General features: G+C 38.2%; 1 protein-coding gene across 1 annotated transcript; it reads left to right on the forward strand.

Moving 5' to 3' along the window:
- The first annotated feature begins 11,507 nt into the window (after window positions 1-11,507).
- Window positions 11,508-22,277, forward strand: flz (transmembrane serine protease filzig). Its single transcript, XM_069507896.1, has 7 exons — window positions 11,508-13,713; window positions 17,120-17,261; window positions 17,760-17,946; window positions 18,765-18,949; window positions 19,467-19,582; window positions 20,660-20,779; window positions 21,753-22,277. Exons 1-7 carry the CDS (start codon window positions 11,581-11,583, stop codon window positions 21,915-21,917), a joined length of 3,048 nt encoding a protein of 1,015 aa, XP_069363997.1. The 5' UTR covers window positions 11,508-11,580; the 3' UTR covers window positions 21,918-22,277.
- Window positions 22,278-23,195: the final 918 nt, after the last annotated feature.

Raw genomic sequence — 23,195 nt, forward strand, 5'->3', positions numbered from 1 at the left:
GCGATGAGTTGATGATGATGATGATAAATCGCCAAACATAACTCCGGTAATCGGGCACAAATATTATTTTCTAAAATAAAGTAGGTACCTAACCCGGAAATCGAACCTGGGAATTCGAGAATGTAATTAAGTGATTAAGGTCTCCAAATGATCACTTATCTTAACAACAAACGAAATCCCATAAACAAACACTTTATTGCTTGTAACACAAAACTATTTTCTATTTTAACACAATTTTCACTCTCTATGACCTCTTACTTTCTATATTATATCAAGACAAGTTCGTTCAAACTTGTTTTGTGTGCACTGCTGAGTTCATTCACTTACCGTTTTATTATAATAGCACATAAATGGCAATGTATTGCAAAATCATAAATACGAACAGTTATCGAATACGCCTATAAGTTCGAGATTGACATAATCTCGATTTTTTGTTAAGTTATATTATAAGTCCCGCAAATTGCTATTGCGCTGGAACCATGTCTCATTAACATCGAAATGACGTCATTTTGAAGTCAGCCGAAATAAAAATATTCCATCAACTCGAAACTTCAGTCTAGTGCTGACGTCACTAAAATGGCGGCCACGCACATTAGCAATTTGCGGGACTACTCCAGGCATACTGCAGGTCGAGATGGCAATCGGGAAGGGAACGCCCCGCACATCCGCATATGCCCCGCGCTGACATGTTGCGGGCGAGCGCGCGTGACGTGCGGGTGTACGGGGCGTTCCCCCGCCTCATACCCCGATTGCCATCTCGGCCTGTCGCGGCCTTATTTTGTTTGATAAAATCTAAAACCACAATCAGACTTAATGGAAAGTAATGGTTTCTACCTTCCTAGTCTTTTATCTGACCGACTTTAGAAAAAGGAAGGAAGCTATTAAACTTACAGACTATTATTATAAAGGCGAAGTGTATCTGTCGGTCTGTCTGTACCTGTCACTGCTAATTCTTACGAAATTTGGTAGATACAAATTGTCCAGGAAATCGAATGTACTCGTAAGATTCAAGTTCAATGTAAGATTACTATACTAAATAGGGTATCATATAAAAAGGCATTGCCTTTGCATTCTAAAAAAGATTTTTATTTATTTTTATGCATAATAGTTTTTGGTTTATCGTGCAAAATGTCGAAAAAATACGACTTCATTACAGAACCATTACTCGGTGCTTGAGTCTGACTCGCACTTGGCCAGTTTTTTTTGGAAAACCAGATCAATTAAACTAAGTAGTCTAAAAATTAAGTGACTTAAAACAAATAACAGGTTCTTACAGGTAGATTCAAAATTACTAAGTAGACGAGGGTTTTTTTTTTCATTCAGATACAAGTTAGCCCTTGACTGCAATCTCACCTGGTGGTAAGCGATGATGCAGTCTAAGACGGAAGCGGGCTAACCTGGAAGAGGTATGGCAGTTTTTATTAAACCCATGACCCTTCGGTTTCTACACGGCATCGTACCGGAACGTTAAACTGCTCGGCGGCAAGGCACGGTTCCTGATAATTTAAAAAATGGTACGCTCTTTCAGCTTAAATGGATTTGGGCTAACTTCGAAGGAATTAACAAGGGCCCGCTGTCGCTTGAACTATGAAATTCTAAGCAAGCTCCAAATTTACCATCATAGGACAAACTTTCATATAGTTGAATACATGTTTAAAATAAATCAATCTTTCGTATTGACCTTTAATGTATCATATTTACAAAATCTATTTTATTTATTTTGTAGTGTCCAATCTCCCGCACCTAGTTTTAATTAAATAAATAACAGACTCAACTTTGAAGCCCTAAATCTGTCCATGAAAATCATCTAATTTACTGGAAAAAAATACCTGAATATCTTACTACCTGAAATATAGTCTTATTGACTTATAATGTACTAGAGTATGGATTTTTAATCACATTACTGGGTAAAAAAAAGAACTGTTGCCAATTTTCACGAATTATATGGCTAGTTTAAGACAACTTTTTGTATTGAATAAAACATAAACTCAACCAAAAATTTATATCAAAATAAACTATGTTCTTTAACAAATCTATTTGTATAGTTTTGGTAACAATCCATTTATTTGATTAAGCATAAAAAAATTATAAACATCACTCTAAATTACTATAAAATAGCCACGCAAAGGCTTCGTTCGTATGGCCGAGCGTAAATTTGTAAACCTCCTCTTAAACTTGAAAGATATATTATGTTCTCTGTCTTCCAATATTTATCTAGTCTGGTATTAAGTTTCAAAAAATATTTGAGTTGAACAATCGTATAAGTTCTATGTTCTTACATGTCGTTAAACTGATTTCTACAAACAGTTTCATATTTGAAGAAAGAAATGCATAATCACGTATACATAAAACACACGTACAAAAGGAAAGTCATAAAAAAGACATCAGAGGCGTAACTTTTCAAGTTAACGTTAACTGGGCGTGAAACCATTTAGGTCCAGTTGCATGACAGGTGGTTAAAGTAAGGTTACGGTTACCTTTAAACTTTAAACACCAGTTAAGCAAATCAGTCTAACGAAAGTTGAGAGTGATTCTAGCATATTTAAAAACCTGCAACACCACGAAAAAAACCGGCCAAGTGCGAGTCAGGCTCGCGCAATGAGTGTTCCGTACTGCAGGCGTATTTTTTCGACATTTTGCACGATAATTCAAAAACTATGATGCATAAAAATTATAATATCAGTTGTTAATGTTCCAGCGCAATTTGCGGTACTTATATTGCCATGTATTAAAGTAATTAGAGCCTCAATAGCTCAACCGGTAAAGGAGTGAACTGAAAACCGAAAGGTCGACGGTTCAAACCCCGCCCGTTGCACTATTGTCGTACCTACTCCTAGCACAAGCCTGACGCTTAGTCGGAGAGGAAAGGGGAATATTAGTCATTTAACATGGCTAATATTCTTAATTAAAAAAAAAAATTGCAGTTCCGCGCTTTGCTGGAGCGTGCTGCAGGTCAAATCCACGCTCTCTTATAATTTACATAATCTTCGATGGTGTAATATGCTTTTTTCAGGATTGTTGTAATTTATTCACTAACTAGCTCATGATACCCGCGACTTCGTCCGCGTGGAATTAGGTTTTTGAAAATCCCGTGGGAACTCTTTGATTTTCCGGGATAAAAAGTAGCCTATGTCACTCTCCAGGTCTTTATCTATACCCATGCAAAAAATCACGTCAATCCGTTGCACCGTTGCGACGTGATTGAAGGACAAACCAACAAACCAACAAACCAATAAACCAACAAACAAACACAAGTTCGCATTTATAATAAGGGGACTGATATAATTAATTATATCCAGGCAATCTATTGCTCCGTTGTGACGTGATTGAAGGAAAAAACAACAAACAAATACATTTTCGCATTTATAATATGGGTAGTGGCTAGTGATTCTTTCTGGTAATTGACAGGGAGTTCAAAAGAAAAAAAAAGAAAAAGAGATACATAAAGTTAAATGTTTTTGCGTAACGGGTCGCGAATACACGCGAGCCACTTAACGGTATGATCGGGTTTGTAATGAATTCCTTGCGATCATGGGTCCCTGGTACCAATTTGAAAATCTTAAGGTTTATCACTAGGTACCCTTATTATAAATGTGAAATTGTGTTTGTTTGTTGGTTTGTTGGTTTATTGGTTTCTAAATCCACGCGTACGAAGTCGCGGGCATCAGCAAGTTTATAATATGAGTAGTGATTTTCAATAAAAAAAACCGGCCAAGTGCGAGTCAGGCTCGCGCAATGAGGGCTCCGTACTACAGTCGTATTTTTTCGACATTTTGCAGGATAATTCAAAAACTATGATACATAAAAATAAATAAAAATCTGTTTTAGAATGCACAAGTGAAGACCTTTCATATGATACCCCACTTGATATAGTTATCTTACTAAGAAAATTGAAAATACTAATTATTAGTTCATGACCGCAATTTCATTTTTTTTGTGTGATCTTACCCTAAATTCACGGTTTTCAGATCTTTCCCCAAATGTCTGCTATAAGATCTACCTACCTGCCAAATTTCATGATTCTAGGTCAAAGGAAAGTACCCTACAGGTTTCTTGACAGACTGACAGACAGGCAGACAACAAAGTGATCCTGTAAGGGTTCCGTTTTTCCTTTTGAGGTACGGAACCCTAAAAAGCAGTATACAAACATTATAACTACCATCAAAACTCTGTAGCGGCCCTCGCAAAAACAAAAGTGACTTTCACTTGCAAACTGACATCATACCTCCTAAAGTCTACATCCGTTTCGGAATTGCATCTTCACCGCAAATCTGTGAGAAAGTAAACGAGTTAAGTGTTTGAGATCTCCGGAAATGTTTACCATTTCTTTGACCACTAAGGTAAATGCAACCGCGAGAAAAATGATTCAATCGTGAGTCAATAATATAAAAACAGAATCGAACTCACTCACGACGGGCTCCGTACCATCGTTACGATGGTACGGAGCCCGTCGTGAGTGAGTTCGATCCTTAAAATAAGATGTTGGATTTAAAAATGGCCGTCATGCAAATTAAAAAGTATTCGACGGCCCATCTTGTTTTTAAGGTTCCGTGCCTCAAAAGGAAAGAAGGAACCCTTATAGGATCACTTCGTTGTTTGTCTGTCTGTCGTGTCTGTTTAGAAACCTATAGGGTATTTTCCGTTGACCTAGAATCATGAAATTTGGCAGGTAGGTAGGTTTTATAGCACACGTAAGGAGAAAATCCCGAAAACGTGATTTTGTGATGACATCACAAAAAAAAAATTAAAATGTTTGAATGAACAAATAATTAGTATTTTCAATTTTCCAAGTAAGATAGCTATACCAAGTGGGGTATCATATGAAAAGTTTTAATTGATAATTGACATGCTTTCTCAAAAGTTGTACTGATTCGGAATTCTTTTCCTACTGCGAAGGACCAATAAGAAACTCGGCGGTCGCTCTTTAACAGGAAGACAGGTGTTGACAGATTTAAATTTTGGCGACAGAATCTTTAGTTCCCATATTCTAATAACAAATACCGTTCGTTATCTACAATTATAAAACCCACTACTAACCTACTTTTAAGAACAAAGCTACAAAAAGCTCGCAAAAAATGTATGGAATTGCAGACATTGTACTTAATAACTACATATTCTATCCATTCAAGGTTAGATTCTCATAGAGAAATACGCGTGCTATTGTATAGTCTAGAACATGAATATCTAGAAGTGCCTAGTGAAGTTACTAGAAAGTTTATTGATGTTTTGTGAAAAAGAAAATTATCGATTTACTAGCTATTAAAATCCGGTGGGAATTCTTTGATTTTTCGGGATAATAAGTAGCCTATGTCACTCTCGAGGTCTTTATCTATAACCATGGAAAAAATCACGTCAATCCGTTGCACCGTCGCGACGTGATTGAAGGACAAATCAACAAAGCATCAAACAAACACACCTTCGCCTTTATAATAACTACCTATTCTATCCATTCAAGGTTAGATTCTCATAGAGAAATACGCACGCTATTGTATATAGTAGAGAACATGAATATCTAGAAGTGCCTAGTGAAGTTACTAGAAAAGTAGAAAGTTTATTGATGTTTTGTGAAAATTATCGATTTATTGATTGGTAGATGGAGAGTTTATTCAAATGATTTAATTATCCACTTTTTTATTACATCCCTCCATACCTACTACATTATAATCATCTAATTATAGCCTCAATAGCTCAACGGTTAAGGAGCGGACTGAAATCCCAAAAGGTCGACGGTTCAAACCCCGCCCGTTGCACTATTGTCGTACCTACTCCTAGCACAAGCTTTACGCTTAGTTGGAGGGTGAAGAGTCGTAATTAAAATGGCTAGTACTCTTTTTTTTTAATCTAAATCAATCATCGACCCACTACTGAGCTTAAGTTTCTTCTCACAATGAGAAGGGTTAAGGCCATAGTCCATCACGCTGGCCAAACCTTCACTCACCTTTGAAAACTTTGTTGAGCACATAACAAAAATTATGGTCCATGGCTATGGTCCGGTCGGTTATTGCTTAGGACGTCCGCCTCCTAATCGGAGGTTGGGGGTTCGATCCCGGGCACGCACCTCTAACTCCACGTACCTATTTATGTGCGTTTTAAGTAATTAAATATCACTTGCTTTAACGGTGAAGGAAAACATTATCGTGAGGAAACCTGTATGCCTAAGAGTTCTCCATAATGTTCTCAATGGTTGTGAAGTCTGCCAATCCGCATTTGGCCAAAACCCTTCTCAATCTCTGGTTAAGATCTATAGAGTGCACTTTGACTTTTGCTCAGACTTAAGATTTTTTATTTTATTAATACGAATGGCGAGCAAACGAGCAGGCGGGTCACCTGATGTTAAGTGATTACCGCCGCCCATGAACATTTGCAGTACCAGAGGAACCACCAATGCGTTGCCGGCCTTTCAGGAATTTGTTGGTCCGCCCCTTGAATAACAACGTTACCCGTTAACAACCCGTTAAAACGAGACATGTTTATGTGAGAGATACAGCTCTGTCAGAGTGCGCTCTATAGATCTGACCCTAAGAGGAGACCCGTGCTCTGTAGTGAGCCGGCGATGGGTTGTTCATGATGCTATGGCCCGTCGCCCCTCTGGTAATAACCTTAACCTTCCCCAACAAAGTGCAGCTCACATTATGAAATGATGGAATTGGATATAAACTGCAGTGTATATGCGGAAACGCCAGTTGGCAAGTAGAGCGTGACAGGAAAGCTACTCGCATACCACTCGACCGATGATCTCTGTCTAACTTGTATTGATGGTACTGATTCTGAGCACACCTAAACTTCAGAGTATCGCATCCTCTTCTTACTAATGTAATATGAAAGGGCCAGACACAGTTTGACAGTTTTAAATTTAATTTAGAGCTGGCAAACCTCGTGACTTCAGCTGGCAGTCGCAAAACTGTTGTTGTAATTTATAGCGTGCACTAAAATGTACAGTCTTTAAATGTAAAATTCATGTTCTATCCTTTTTTCATCATCATCATCAACCATTAGACGTCCACTGCTGGACATAGGTCTCTTGTAGGGACTTCAACACGCCACGGTCTTGCGCCGCCTAAATCCAGCAACACCATGGGACCCCAACGTCTATCGGTTGTACGAACTATGAGCCCTGCCCATTGCCATTTCAGCTTCGCAACCCGTTGAGCTATGTCGGTTACTCTAGTTCTCCGACGAATCTCCTCATTTCTGATTTGATCACGTAGAGAAACTCCAAGGATATAGCTCTCTCCATCGCCCGCTGAGTGACTCTGAGCTTTCTTATGAGGCCCATAGTTAACGACCATGTCTCGGATCCATATGTCATCAGTCATCACTGGCAACACGAACTGTTCGAAGACTTTGGTCTTCAAGCACTGAGGAATTTTGGACACGAAGGCTTTTCGAAGCTTCATAAACGCTACCCAACCGAGTTGGATTCGGCGGTTGACCTCTTTCTCGAAATTGGATCTATCCTTTTTTAGCAATATTAAAAAGAAAAAGATGCAAATATTCTAAATTTAGTTTAGAGAAAGACAATAGAATCGGTGCCAATAGGAGCAAATGAAACTCAAGATTCAAACTCAATTCATTTATTTAGATTGGGTATTATTGTATACAATTTCTGATGGTCAATTGCTGAAATTGCAATACAATGATGTAGTGATTATAATTAATTACGTAAACATAAAACTAAAGCCACTAAGGTTCCAAACGCGCCCATTTCTGAGAAGAGCCCACAACAAACACGCACGCAGACAGTGTTTTGTTTGACAGATATGTTTGGACTACTCCTCGGTGGTTTTGACAGATCAGATGTCGGACGGATCGGTTTTCGGACGTCCACTACGTCTGATAGTTGATTTAGTTTAGTTTACTATGTAATATGTATTAATTCGTCAGCCGCGTCCGATATTTGATTCAGACTTAATACAGGAAGATGGCTATCAAATGCTAACTGAGTAATTGCCATCGAATAAACAAATCACTTTTACAAACGATTACCTACACGCCAATTATGACCCCCCCCTATTTGAATCGAAACGCATTAGAAAGTGTTTCCAAAGTGGATCGGAATTCGGAATCCTGCATTGACTATGCGGAACCGTTGCATCCTGGCCGTGGCTTCCTAGTTCACCTGATGGTAAGTGATGATGCAGTCTAAGATAGAAGCGGACTAACTTGTATATGGCAGTTTCGGCCATACGCCTAGATCGGTTTCTACACGAAATCGTATCGAAACGATGAATCGCTTGGCGCACGGTTTTGCCGGTAAAGTGGTAACCTATAGCGACGACCGAAGCCTCCGACCAGACAAATGGCTGTCAAAAGCTAATTTGTCATTCTACATCATCGAAATCACTTTTAACATAACACTAGCTGATGCCTGCGACTTCATCCGCTTGGAATTAGGTTTTTAAAAATCCCATGGGAACTCTTTGATTTTCCGGAATAAAAAGTAACCTATGTCACTCTCCAGGTCTTTATCTATACTCATGCAAAAAATCACGTCAATCCGTTGCGTCGTGATTGAAGGACAAACCAACAAACAAACACACTTTCGCATTTATAATAAGGGTACTGATTTTACACGTTAATTTTGTATGATCGATTCAAATAGAGGGGCTATTTAAATCGAAACGCATTAGAAAGTGTTTCCAAAGTGGATCGGAATTCGGAATCCTGCATTGACTATGCGGCACGCGTTGCATCCTGGCCGTGGTTTCCTCGTTTTTGGCACCAATGTTATTTGGAACTGCTCGCGACGTCGTCGTCCGTGTAGCCAACACTTTCAAAATAGAGAGAGCCTCAATAGCTCAACGGGTAAAGGAGTGGACTGAAAACCGAAAGGTCGACGCGGACGGTTCAAACCCCGCCCGTTGCAATATTGTCGTACCTACTCCTAGCACAAGCTTGACGCTTAGTTGGAGAGGAAAGGGAGAATATTAGTCATTTAACATGGCTAATATTCTTTAATAAAAAAAAAAAAAAAAATCAAAGAGTTCCCACAAGATTTTCAAAAACCTAAATCCATACTTACGAAGTTGCGGGCATCAGCTACTATGTAATAATGTTTCAACCGAGTTTTGGCCGCGGCAGCCAATCTTCAAGCGATTGAATCGTAAATCGTGGTGACCCCACGGGATTTTTAAAGAAACATGCGTTTAAATGTTGTTACGAAATTTGGTACTGAGATAGCTTGCATCCCTGGGACGGCTACTACAGATACTTGTAGGCTAATTTTTGTCCTGTAAAATATAAAGTTCCCACGGGATTTTCAAAAACCTAAATCCACGCGGGCGAAGCCGTGGGCATCAGCTAGTAAAAAATAAAAATCTCAAATAATAACGAAAGACCTCCGAAATGAGGATACGGTATCTAGAGAGAGTTTATAAGCAGACAGTAAGTACCGGAAAAATGCTAGGAATAAAAATTGGAATTCTAATTTCATTGCCAATATTTGTAATTTCATTTTTATTGCAATCACGTACAAAACTTTCTGTCGTTAACTTTGTTGCTGTCGTGTCGCTACCGAGTCATTGTCGTGTCGTTGTCGTGTCGCTGTCGTGTCGTTGTCGTGTCGTTGTCTTATCGTCGCTATATCGTTGACTTGTCGTTGTCGTGTCGTTGCCGTGTTATTGCCATATCCTTGCCTTGTCGATGTCGTGTCGCTGCCGTGTCGATGTCGTGTCGCTGCCGTGTCGATGTCATGTCGCTATCATTTCGCTGTGGTGTCGTTGTCGTGTCACTGCCGTGTCATTGTCGTGTCGCTGCCGTGTCGTATAAAATAAAAATTGGCATAATAATTTTGTTTTTTTTAATTTGATTGCCAATATTTGTAATTTCATTTTCATTGCAATCACGTACAAAACTTTCTAATGTGATTAACTTATTTTCTCTACGATTTTCTATAAAATAAAAATTATGAGCAATTCCGCAAATTGATTTTTACTACCAAGCCTATGAGAAAAGTTGAGTTATAACAGCAATCGCCGGTCATACCTACACGTAATCTCTCTATATAATATAAAAATGACTCACCAACTGTGCAACATGTGAAAGAAGAAGATGTCTGTGTGGACATCGCAAATCTCGAGAAGCCGGGGCGGTTCAGCTAGTCTCTATATATAAAAATGAATCGCTGAATGTGTTGCTGATCGCAAATCTCGAGAACAGGTGAACCGATTTCGCTAATTCTTTTTTCATAATATTCCTCGAAGTACGGGGATTGTTCTTATGGAGAGAAAATTTAAAAAAATCCTGAAAAATAATCGACTGTTAGGCGGTACGAAGTTCGCCGGGGCAGCTAGTAAATAATAATAGGTGGAAAACTTTATCCATTGTCGTGAGTTGTCGTTGTAGTGTCGTTGTCTTGTCGTTGCCATGTCGTTGCCTTGTCGTTGCTATATCGTTGCCTTGTCGTTGCCATGTCGTTGCCGTGTCGTTGTCTAATTGTCGCCCTGTCGTTGTCATATCGTTGCCTTGTCGTTGTTGCGTCGTTGTTGCGTCGTTGCTGTGTCGTTGTTTTGTCGTTGTCTTGTTGTTGCCTTAACGTTGCCGCGTCGTTACTGTGCTGTTGTCTTGTCGTTGTTGTATCGTTGCCTTGTCGTTGCCTTGTCGTTGCCTTGTCGTTGCCTTGTTGTTGCCTTGTCGTTGTCGTGTCAATGCCGCGTCGTTGTCTTGTAGTTGTCGTGTCGTTGTCTTGTCTTTGCCCAGTTGTTGCTATGTCATTGTATTTTCATAAGTAAGTATTTTGAAATAAAATTAATACATAGATAGATCCTTTTTTAAGGACCTTTCATCCCGTCTCGCGGAATCCACGGGGGACCGGAGGGCTGGCAGTTACCTCGGTCAGCATATTAGTTTGGCCATTCAACGAGGTAACGCTGCCAGCGTTCTGGGCACCCTGCCTCGTTGCGGTGGTTTAGATGATATTTTCGATTTGTAATTTTTATGTTCTAGAATAAGTTTGGTATTTTTGTTTTTTGTATTTTCATTTGCATTAAAAACTATATTATTTAAAGGTATTAAATTCGAAACTATACATAGATCGTTAGGTTTATTTCATTCGGTATCCAAAACAAAATTAAAATGGGTGGTTTCACTTTTTATTACATTTAAAGGTTTGAAACAACTTTCTCGGGAAAGTGTTGTTCGCTTTGGTCAATAAAATACTGTTTTAAAATTAACGACCAATACTTACGTTTTTTACTGTACTTTATACATGTTATTATAAAACCCTGATTAAATTGTTTGTGCTGTAATAAAAGTTATTTAATTTTCATACATTCTCCTTTTCTTATTGTAACACTAGCTTATGCTCGCGACTGTTTTCCTTCACCGTTAAATCAAGCTATATTTAATTAATTTAAAACGCACATGACTCCGAAAAGTGCGAGCCCGGGATCGAACCCCCGACCTGATTAGGAGGCGGGCGTCTTAACCACTTGGCCATCAAAGTTTTTTCATCAAATCAAATTACATATTTCTTTTCATTTCATTTCAGAAGCAAGAAAGCTCTTCGGCGGTTACAAAATCACTCCATCATACTGCAAAGCAAGTAGAGCTGCAAAATACAATAGAGGAAACACAATATGCATGTTCAATCACGAATGCGTGCAGCGCGGAGGCGAAGTAGTAGGCGCTTGTATGGATGGATTCCTCTTCGGAGCCTGCTGTCAACTGCCATCTGACTCCCAATCACACATACCGAAAGGCCCAGGAGTAATCATGACAAGTTACTTAGATTACCCTGATCCAGAGACAGAAACTGATGATTATGATGTTGATGGTGAACAGCTCAGTGCTTGGCATAACAGCTTCAAACCAGTCGTCACACCAGGTTATAGACCAACCCAAGCTCCTTCAGCAACCGTCAAAGCTGAACCAGATTTAAGTACAGAAAGCCAACATATAATAAACGAAGGTCTCACTCAAATCACCAATACTTTATTGAACACTCCACCAAAAGATAATACATTTATTTACGCTAAACCAGAAGGTGTATATAACCATGTGGTTGCAGAAACTATATTATTCCATGAAAACGGTTCAGAAGTTAACGATATAGCACGACCGTCAGATTTCAATATACAAATTTCGTCTATGCAAACTAAACCGACCGTTCCTCCCTCAACCACATCTGCATCATCTCCTTCTATTATAGTATCAACACATAGACCTATATATAAACCTGTATTCAAACCTAAACCTACAAAAGTAACAACTAAAAAGCCAACAACGGAAAGCTATATACCAGTTTCGACAGTCACAAAAGAAAAAATGCCTGAATTGACGTCTATAGATAGTATAATGCAAATGCTTAATGAAAGCACTCCAAGTATGAAAGACGAAGTAACTCCACCTTCAATGGATATAATGGAGACTAAATCATCACCAGGTCCATCTACAGTTACTCCTGTATCATATAGCAGTAGTTTCCCTAACTATTACCTCTCAACAGGACATTATGTCACCCTAAAACCTTCGACGTACCAAAGCACGCAATCAACAAAATATTCAACCAATAAAAAACCTTTGATAACTAAAAAACCATACGGGAGTACGACACCAAACAGTATAACTCAAGACTTAAGACCAGTGAAACCTTACTACTCATCTCCTAAGCCTAGTCAATCAACTAGTCAAGAAATCCAAGCTTTTAATAGATATCCGACTAATCCAGAAGATTTCGATGAGTCAGTTACAACATTCAGTTATGTGAGTTCGACTACAACCATAAAGCCAACTTCGACTAGAAGAAAACCACCTTCTACAAGCTATGTAACTGGATCCAAACCATTAAGACGACCAGTCACTCCTCCAAACGATTTCATATCAACTTATGATGCTAATTTAGACACATTTTCGAGCGTAACCCCAACCGTTATAGTATTAGGTGGGCTAAGTACTAAACCTGAAATATCAGAAGAAACTCAATTCGTCGAAATCTCTCAGGAGCCATTCAAGAAACCAGTCAGTCAAATTACAGTTAACAACCACATTGAATCTACAAACAACATTTTTGTCAACAAACCACCACAGAAAACAGAAAAACCAAAACCAGCGACAACGTATGCAAGACCCTCTTCTCCAACAGTAGTAATAACACCCAAACCTACTCCCACTACGCCTTACCCGAATAAAGTATTCACGAGACCTTTACCAGCATCAGAAACTATAAGTCCAATTTTCGATTCATACACAGATTATCCTTCGTCAACACTTAAACCTGAAATGCAAACTTCTTTTGACGATCTAATAAACTTCCCACCGGTAAGAAATCCTATGCTTAATGCTACAGGTTCTAACCCAAGCGTTTATAATACTAGCGTAGCTATAGACAACGAATTCGACATACTACAAGATGTAGACTTTACAACACCGACATGGCACGAAGATAGTAAACTAAACGAGAAAATGAATTTGTTTGTTAATAAAATTATCGGTAGTTTACAAGGAACCTTCCAAGAGTTACACGATATAGTTATTCTTGATAAAAAACCGAATGCGACTTTAACTAGATTGACTACAGCGAAACCCCCGAAAAAGACTCTGCCGACTAGAAAACCTTTGACGACTACGAAAAAACCGATTAGACTTACTTCGAGAAAACCTCCTCCGAAGACAACAAAGAAACCTGTCAAACTGTCTACTTCTGCTAGAAAACCGACTACAACAACCCCCATCCCTACAACTACTCCGACTACGACTACTACTACAAAAAAACCGGTAAGTTACACTTTCACTTTATTTATTAATTAACTTAGATATTACTATAGTCTGATTTTTAATTCCGTGGTATTCTGATGTTTCTTAATGTTACCAGAGATAAAACAGTTCCCACAAAGACGAAAACTTTAAATATTGTACATAGGTAAATTTAAGTACATAAATAAATTGCCGCATGTATATATTCTGCCGTCCTAAAGCTAAAGTGTCGTTAACTACCACAACCAAGTTTCGAGATATGATCAAAAAAGCGCGAATTTATGAAGAAATGATGCCATTTGATAACTAATAACCGTATACAAAACTTGAAACTATGAAAATGTAGTGCAAATAGAGCACTTTTGAATAGCTGTATTTTTAAGTTTCTAGAATAAATAATAATTAAAGCAGGACAGTTTTGGCTTTTTAGTCTAGCATTTTTTCTAACAACGTCTTGTATTTACATAACTTAAATGTCGTTAGATTACCCTTTAAGACGTTTAAGGCTTGGATTGCATTTACTTTTTTCATCGTTTTACGAAACTTAAAAAAATTGTATAATTACTAAAGTAAAATGACTCTAAAAGACTTTAACGACATTGTAGGTTAGGTTATAATCCTTAAAACTATCAATAACATAACACTTAAAATGCGGCTTTTGTAATTTAAATACATTTTAGTCTAGTAGAATAGAAATGATTTGTATACAGTAGCGTTTTTTGGGGAGAATTGCTAAACTAAAATGTGGTTTATTGCAAATGATGGAACCGTAGCGACGTTTTAGGTTAGCATTGTTTATAAAAATTTGAGGTTTTCCAATGAAAGTAACGGTAACTACAACAATTGAAAGAGGAACAGTCCGAAAGTAGTTTCTTATTTTGTTAAAACTTATAGTATTAGTGCTAGAAATCTGTAATTTGGCATGGGTATAAATATTAATCACGCCGACAAAGTGGTGAAATAAAATTGTGATAAATAAAGTGGGGGTGAATTTTTTTTTCTCGTCTACCCCATAGTGTGAGATATCGTTGAATAGGTCTTTTAAAAATACTGTGGGTGTGGGAACATCATTTTTCAATTTCTAGATCCGTTGTAAAATATGATGTTTTAATTAAAGTGCTAATTTTTATTAGAGTCAAGTGTCTATCCCCTTTATCAGCAATATGGTTGTATAAAGGAACGTGAAAAAATTCACAGCAGTAGTATATAATATAATCAATTTTAAAGGAAACTATCATGGCTAAGTAGGGTTCACAGGTTAAGGAGTTGTATCTGTTTTCCGAGGTTAATTATTGTACGTAGATATTACGAGTAGCATATTAATGTATATTATAGTTTTATTGTATCTATTGTATTTGTGATTGATCGTAATCCTAATAATATTTTTTCCAACTTCCCTTGTGAAGCTGGATTTTATGACTCTCCCTTCAGTTACCATCGTCCTTTGTGGGCCCGTTTGCAGAAGTGAACCGTGAAAAACCATGGATTCCAAAATATCCTCCGTATTCATAAATAAAATAAAAGCACTATCTTAGGTCAGCTGTAATAATTGTGACATTACAAAATCCATAAAATCATACAATTTTCCTTAATTCTTCATAGCAAGTCCTCTTAGTCCGTTATGTCCTCTTGTTTTCTTCCCACTACGCTATCATTCCAGAGTACAGTGAGAGGTTTGAACTCATTGGTTATTTTGCCTATTGGTGCAAACGTTTGATTGAATGCCACAAGGCGTTTACAGAAAGCTCTCGCAGGCGCACTAGTCAAAGTTAGAAGCTTTTGAAATGTGGGTATACAGAAGAATGTTGAGAATCTCTTGGGTACAGTGTATCAAAAATGCAACAGTACTACAGAGGCTAAGTGAAGATGTTGAAATCCTGAAGACCATAAAAGTGCGGAAGTTGGAGTATTTCAGCCACATTATGAGAAATAGCAAATACGACTGCCTTCAGCTCATTATTCAGGGGAAAACCGCCGGCAGTCTTACCACCAGGCCGTAGAAGAACATCGTGGCTAAAGAATTTACGCCAATGGTACGGGAAGAGTACCCGATCTCTTTTCCGAGCCTGCTGCTCGGAAAAGAGATCGGGTGCAATCCTTGGTGTGTCCAAGGTGCAGATAGCTCTAATGATTGCCAACCTCCGACAGGAGACGGCATTGCAAGAAGAAGAAAGTCACAACCTCGCGAGATGCGGGAATAGTTAGAGACATTAAAGTTATATATTGCGGGATAGAGTTATTTTAGGATAGGAAACAATATTTTTTTGCAAAATATCACTAAACTGTAACGCGTTTATGTGTCATTAAAGACATTTTAGTCTAGCATTTTCGTTAAAAGACATTTAAGTTATGGAATAGTGCACCATAATTTTGGAGAAAAACTTAATTTAAAAATAAGTATAGTGACTTTAAAGACATTTTAGTTAAGGAATTTAAGAAAAAAACCTGCTTTGAGACATTTTAGACTGGCAAATGTCAGTTAAATGCGTTTAAGTGTTGTTATCATATGAACAGGTAGTTATTTAACGACGTTCTTCATATTGCTATTTCAAAAACTACAGCAGCTAGGAAAATACCGGTTAGATCGGTCGATAGAAAAAAAAATTCTAAGTAAGATAGCGTTAAAAAGTCAAATTTGGCCAAATGTTGGTTAACGACGTTTTAGCTTGAGGACGGCAGTATTGTGATCATCACTTGAGAACAAATCAACCGATTTGGCCGATTTTTTGTTGTTTTCGTAAAGAACAAGGTTTTTGAGAAAGAATTCCTTTAAAAATCCTGAATCATAATCTAAGCGTGCACTTTTAGGCACATCAAGATGATTTAAATTAAAAGAAACTAAAAATAAACTTAGAAATGTTCAACATATTATACCTAAGTCAAGATTACATCCTCAAATCAACCGATCCCATATTGAATCCACTTTCCACTATTAAAGATTGCACCCTATTTTAGTGGGAAGTTATCTCTTAGGGCTTTTTATATTGATAGCGATTTAATGTAGTTTGGGGTAAAATCGAACTTCAGGTGGGGTGGTCACACTGTTTTTCATACATGATAAAAATAACTCCCCTGATGTATAAAAATGTCAACGTCAGAATTCCACCGAATTAAAAATCAGAGTATAGTGTTACTTTTATTTTAACAGATAGCTAAAAATTGCTTATTTTAAAATTTCATGCATTTCTATATTATCTTTATTTATTTATTTTTCTAGATTTATTTAATTTGCCATCCCATAATATTTGTTACTAAAAAGCTATAATTTTATCGTCATCTAACAGCTTTAAAAAATTAAATTTTAACAAAATAGATGTTTTTTTTTAAAATAAAAACGCAAAATGTATTGGACTTTAAAAACTCTGATAACTCTTTGCCAAATAGTTTGCCAGGCATGGTCCTTGGCCTGTGATTGATTTCTTTCCAGATCACGACTACAAAAAAAGTCAAGCCTACAAGGAAAGTGATTACAACTACTATCACGACTACAATATCAGAACTAGCTGATGAAGTTACAACTGAAGCACCGGATGGATATTCTGAACCTATTGATTATAATGATAAAAACTGTAAGTAAATTATTAACGAATCTTAGTTAAAAAAAATTAAAAACACGACTGTCCCCTGCTATAAAATTAGCCAAAAAGTGGTATTCACATTTGAAAATGGCACCATAGTACAACCGCCATATTGATTTTTTTTTTCAAAAAATTTTGGCCAGTCTCACTCGGGATAATGTAAGGATTGTAACAATATCCTATAAGTTAGTGATTTTATGTGGTTAAACTACGAAATAAGCTTAAAATCATTAACCACCATTAAAAGAACCACCTCCTTTTTGGAAGTCGGTTAAAAACTGCCATACCCCTTCCAGCTTAGCGCCCTTCTATCTTAGACTGCATCATCACTTGCCACCAGGTGAGATTGCAGTAAGGGCTAACTTGTATCCACTTGTATCTAAATGAAAAAAAAAAAATGTTTTTGGCAATAAATTTTCTTTTTACCATGATTACGAAATCCTAGTTTATACGTGTTCTAACTATGACTAGATCTTTCTGATATTTCAGTATGCGGCGTCCGTCCTCTGGTCAAGTCGGGGCGTATAGTGGGAGGCAAGAACGCCAGGTTCGGGGAGTGGCCCTGGCAGGTCCTGGTGAGGGAGTCCACGTGGCTTGGTCTGTTCACCAAGAACAAGTGCGGTGGGGTCCTGATCACCAGCAAATATGTGACTACTGCAGCTCATTGTCAACCTGGGTAAGGCTTTCTTTTTATTTAAGAATCATTATCACCTAGTGGGAGGTCTTCTAACGCTGTGCCTTCCAGTGTGAGGTCGTCATTCATGTGTCCTAACCATAGCCACTTCAGCTTCGCAACCCATTGAGTTATATCACGTAGAGAGATTCCAAGGAGTAATAGGCTGGCATGGTATGGGCATATATTGCGGAGGGAAGAAAGCCATGTCACTAGATGAATGTTAAATATGCATGTGGAAGGAAAAAAAGGAGAGGACGATCAAAGAATAGGTGGATGGATTGCGTGAAAGAGAATATGCGTGTAAAAGGGGTGGATAATACGTTGACGGATGACAGAAGTGAGTGGAAGAAGAAGACATTATGCCGACCCCACGTAGCGTGGGATAAGGTAAGGAAGAAGAAGAGAGATTCCAAGTATAGCTCTCTCCATCGTCGCCCGCTGAGTAGCTTTCTTACCAGGCCAATAGTTATCGACCATATTGTCTCGAATCCTTATGTCATCACTGGCAACACACACTGTCAATCACGCACTAAGCAATTTTGAACGAGAAGACATCTCAAAGAAAATCATCAACTTTACCCAATTTTTTTTTTTTTTTACCCAAAAGAATATTAGAAATTTTAAATGACTAATATTCCCCTTTCCTCTCCAATTAAGCGTCAAGCTTGCGCTAGGAGTAGGTAGGACAAAAGTGCAACGGGCGGCATTTGAACCGTCGACCTTTCGGTTTTCAGTCCACTCCTATACCGGTTGAGCTAGTGAGGCTCTAGAAATAAAGAAGTATCGCTTTATAATAATGAAGAAAACAATATTTTCAGGTTCCTAGCATCACTAGTAGCAGTATTCGGAGAGAACGACATATCCAGCGACGTGGAACCACGGAGACCTGTGTCCAAGAACGTGAGAAGAGTGATCGTGCACAGACAGTATGATGCTGCGACCTTCGAGAATGATCTAGCGCTGCTTGAACTGGATACGCCTGTACAATTTGATGCGCATATCGGTAAGAACATAAGAACACTTTTTTGTTCTTGCGGAATGCAGTCCACTGGTAAGACAGTAAGAAGATCGTAGCCAAACAAATCCATATTTGTTTTTACCAGTCAGGAGTATGATCTCGCTTTGCTGGAATTGTACACACCTGTGCAATTTGATGCGCATATTGGTAAGACAGTAAGAAAAGTGTAGCCAGACAAATGCACATTTGCTTTTGCCAGTCACGACCACATCGAAAATTTACATAATGTTCAGAAGAAGAAGTCTATAAAATATTGTGCGAAAGATGCGCAAACACAAGTGCACTCTATTCATTGAACTGAGATCTTGGGGCCATAGAGTCTTAGTGCTAAAAAAATTACGAGACATTTCACCGCGATTAATAGTCTCATCTGGTGACAGAAGGGCTGGTTCATTTTTTGCGCAACGGATCAGCCTAGCTGTCCAGTGGGGAAATGCTGCCAGTATTCTTGGCACTATTCCACGTGGACACCTAATCAGAAATTTCTTAATCTTTCTTCCAGTGCCCATCTGCATGCCGCCCGACGAATCTGACTTCACAGGGCGGTTCGCGACAGTCACAGGATGGGGCCGACTGAAATATGGAGGAGGGGTACCATCTGTACTTCAGGAGGTTCAAGTAAGTCATCATTTGCTCCATTTGTCAGCGTATGTATGTATGTACTTTATTGCACCACAGAAGCACAAATGACAGGTTACAAAAAGAAATCTTAATAAGTAGGTACAAAAAGGCTATCGCTAAATAGCGATCTCTTCCAGACAAACTTAACGCTTAACGGGAAAAAACGAACAAATGGACAATGGGAGGTGGTGTAAAATAAACCTAAATACCAATAGCTAAATAAACTAAACCATATAATAAGAATATAAAATACATATTGTTAATACACTAATACATAGAAATAAAGTATAATAGACATACATAAGACTACATAGATACATATACACATATAGATTTAAATAATAAACTATGCCGTTACTGATGATAGCAAAGAGATAGGTAATGATCTTTGACGTCAATTTTAAATTTGTTAAGGGATTCAGCACGATGGATTTGCGAGGGAAGCTCGTTCCATAAACAGATAGCAGTGACCGTGAAGGAATTCCTAAAGTATTTTGTCCGATGTGTAGGTGGCGCTAGAATGAGTTTTCCCGCTGATCGTAAAACTCTAACAGCGTCCTTGCTGGCGAAGACGAGGTCCCCAATTTCTAACGTCACCCGGACGTGGACTCACGCCTCGGCCTCGGGGGCGTACGGACTAACCTATAGTCAAACAAATCCAACGTCATTCTACGCCGGAGGCGCCTTTAGGAGGACGTTGCCTCCAGACCTCAAATTATTTCAGCGAGCCCTAGGGCTCACCCTCAGACGAAGCTTCGCACTCGCCAACCTTGAAAAAAAATGTCGTTTATGGATTGTGACGTCATTATTCACCTTCCATACAGCGTGACGTTCATGTTAAAAATAAATAAAACTCATGATTTTTTTTTAAATTATTCTCTTTAATAATGAATTCTAGTCCCATAAACTACCGCTATAAAAAATACACGTCCAAGACCAGATAAGACAAGATTGCTTAAATGCATATTATAACTCCGAAAAGTTAGAGGTGCAAGCTTCCGAATAGGAAGAAGAGGGACATCTTAACCACGATTCTATCACGGATCTTCTATTAGTACTGTTTATTGATTTCAGGTCCCAGTGATAGAAAACAGCGCTTGCCAGGAGATGTTCCACACTGCAGGCCACGCGAAGAAGATCCTCAATTCCTTCATCTGTGCTGGCTACGCAAACGGGCAGAAGGATTCATGTGAAGTGAGTGTATGACCAACCTTCCCCTTTCCCTTCCACTTTCCCTTCCTTAACAATCTGTCACTGTCATGACAACAGCGCTTGCCAGGAGATGTTCCACACTGCAGGCCATGCGAAGAAGATCCTCAATTCCTTCATCTGTGCTGGCTACGCGAACGGGCAGAAGGACTCAAGTGAAGTGAGTATATGACCAACCTTCCCCTATCCCTTCCACTTTCCCTTCCTTAACAATCTGTTACTGTCATGAAAACAGCGCTTGCCAGGAGATGTTCCACACTGCAGGCCACGCGAAGAAGATCCTCAATTCCTTCATCTGCGCTGGCTACGCAAACGGGCAGAAGGATTCATGTGAAGTGAGTGTATGACCAACCTTCCCCTTTCCCTTCCACTGTCCCTTCCCTAACAAGCTGTTACTGACATGACAAAATACGCGGAATCTTACGTCCCGCAAATTGCTGATGCGCGTGGCCGCCATTTAGTGACGTCAGCACTAGACTGAAGTGGCGAGCAACCAGTACCGTTGACAAAACTGTCGGTAGAGTACGCGTATCGTGTTTTGAATAATTGCAAATTCACACATTTTGTTTCAAAGCTCAGAGTCACTCAGCGGGCGATGGAGAGAGCTATGCTTGGAGATTCTCTACGTGATCGAATCACAAATGAGGAGATCCGTAGGAGAACTAGAGTAACCGACATAGCTCAACGGGTTGCGAAGCTGAAGTGGCAATGGGCAGGGCACAGTTCGTAAAACCGATAGACGTTGGGGTCCCAAGGTGCTGGAATGGCGACCTCGCACTGGAAGACGCAGTGTTGGAAGACCCCCCACTAGGTGGACGGACGACATCAGACGAGTCACAGGGAGCCGCTGGATACAGGCGGCGCAAGAGCGTGGCGTGTGGAAGTCCCTACAAGAGACCTATGTCCAGCAGTGGACGTCTATCAGTTGATGATGATGATGATGATGAAAAAATTTCAGGGCGACAGCGGTGGACCTCTAGTTCTCCAACGTGATGACGGCAGATGGCAGCTGGTCGGTACCGTATCACATGGTATCAAATGTGCAGCTCCTTACCTACCAGGCGTTTACATGAGGACCACGTTCTACAAACCTTGGCTGAAATCTATTACTGGCGTTCACTGAGTTTCATTTAGTTTCATGAAGATTCATTGAGTTTCACAAGATTCTTGTGATCGAAAATTTACTACTACTTTTTGTGAATGATGTTAAACAAAATGTTGTCATGAAATTCTTGATGATGTGGACGCGACGCCCCGCATACCCGCACAGCCCCCGCATGTGGATGTGCGGGGCGTCCCCCTCCTCATACCCCTATTGCCAACTCGACCTGTCGCGTACTGTACATAGAGCATTATTCAATCAAATTATACATGGTATAATTATTATGGTAGAGAATATTATACGATATTGCAAAAATCCTCTACCAATCATGCATATACATACGGTAACTAGACTACTTACTGCAAAATCTATTATTACATATTCTGTTCACTAAGTTTCATTTAGTTTTCATGAAGATTCATTAAGTTTCACAAGATTCTTCGTTCAAGAAGAGTTATAAACATTTTCAAATAAAACCTTTTTTGATTTTTTTTTTCAACTTTCCATTTTCAGTTCCACAAAGTTTTATAAGAAGAATCTGATAAATATTCAATTAGTTTTATGAAATTTTTGGAAGAATTGGTTTTATAATTTTTTCCAAAAGGTTGAGTTTCATAAATATTCACGATTCGAATAATATGATAAAAAGTGTTCCTCAAAATAAATTCTTGAATTTCACTTTTCTTCTTCTTATTGTAATTTAATTCCTGTAATTTAATGTAATTTATTTTTTTTCAATATGTTGACCTATTTATTGCTGAGTTATTAAATTAATATTAAGTTCCATCGGTATCCCACCATCACATTAAATTATTATAAATATATATTTGTGTAATAATATGGGAAAGATAATATATTTTGTAAAAATTGCAAATTATTTTGAAAAATTTAATCAATCAAAGAGAAATAAATGTAAGTTTAAAAATATATTACGATTGCTGGCTAAGCAACAAAAATAAAAATAAAATATACTTAGATAAATTGATAGTGCTAAAGTCGAATCTTTTACATAAAAGATCTGTAGACATCCGAAAATATATACTTAATGATGTAACACTAAATATTAATTTAGAATCATGAGTAGCTAATTTTATAAATATTGTAAATTATTATTATAAATAGTGTACATTGGAATGCATTTATTTATTAAAAGTATTAAAATACAAGTAAAACAATGGTACTGATTCTGAGCACAACCAAATTTTAGAGTATTCGCATCCTTTCTTTTTAATGTAATATGAAAAGGACAGACGCATTTTGACAGTTTTAAATTTAATTTTTAGATGATAAACCCGTGAT

The sequence above is a fragment of the Maniola hyperantus genome, chromosome 27, assembly GCF_902806685.2.
Source record: "Maniola hyperantus chromosome 27, iAphHyp1.2, whole genome shotgun sequence".
Taxonomy (NCBI): domain Eukaryota; kingdom Metazoa; phylum Arthropoda; class Insecta; order Lepidoptera; family Nymphalidae; genus Maniola; species Maniola hyperantus.

Coding starts and splice junctions, on each gene's coding strand:
- flz (XM_069507896.1), top strand. CDS start 11,581: ATGTTCAATCACGAATGCGTGCAGCGCGGAGGCGAAGTAGTAGGCGCT. Junction 17,262..17,759: donor TGATTATAATGATAAAAACT/GTAAGTAAATTA, acceptor CTGATATTTCAG/TATGCGGCGTCCGTCCTCTG. Junction 17,947..18,764: donor GCAGCTCATTGTCAACCTGG/GTAAGGCTTTCT, acceptor CAATATTTTCAG/GTTCCTAGCATCACTAGTAG.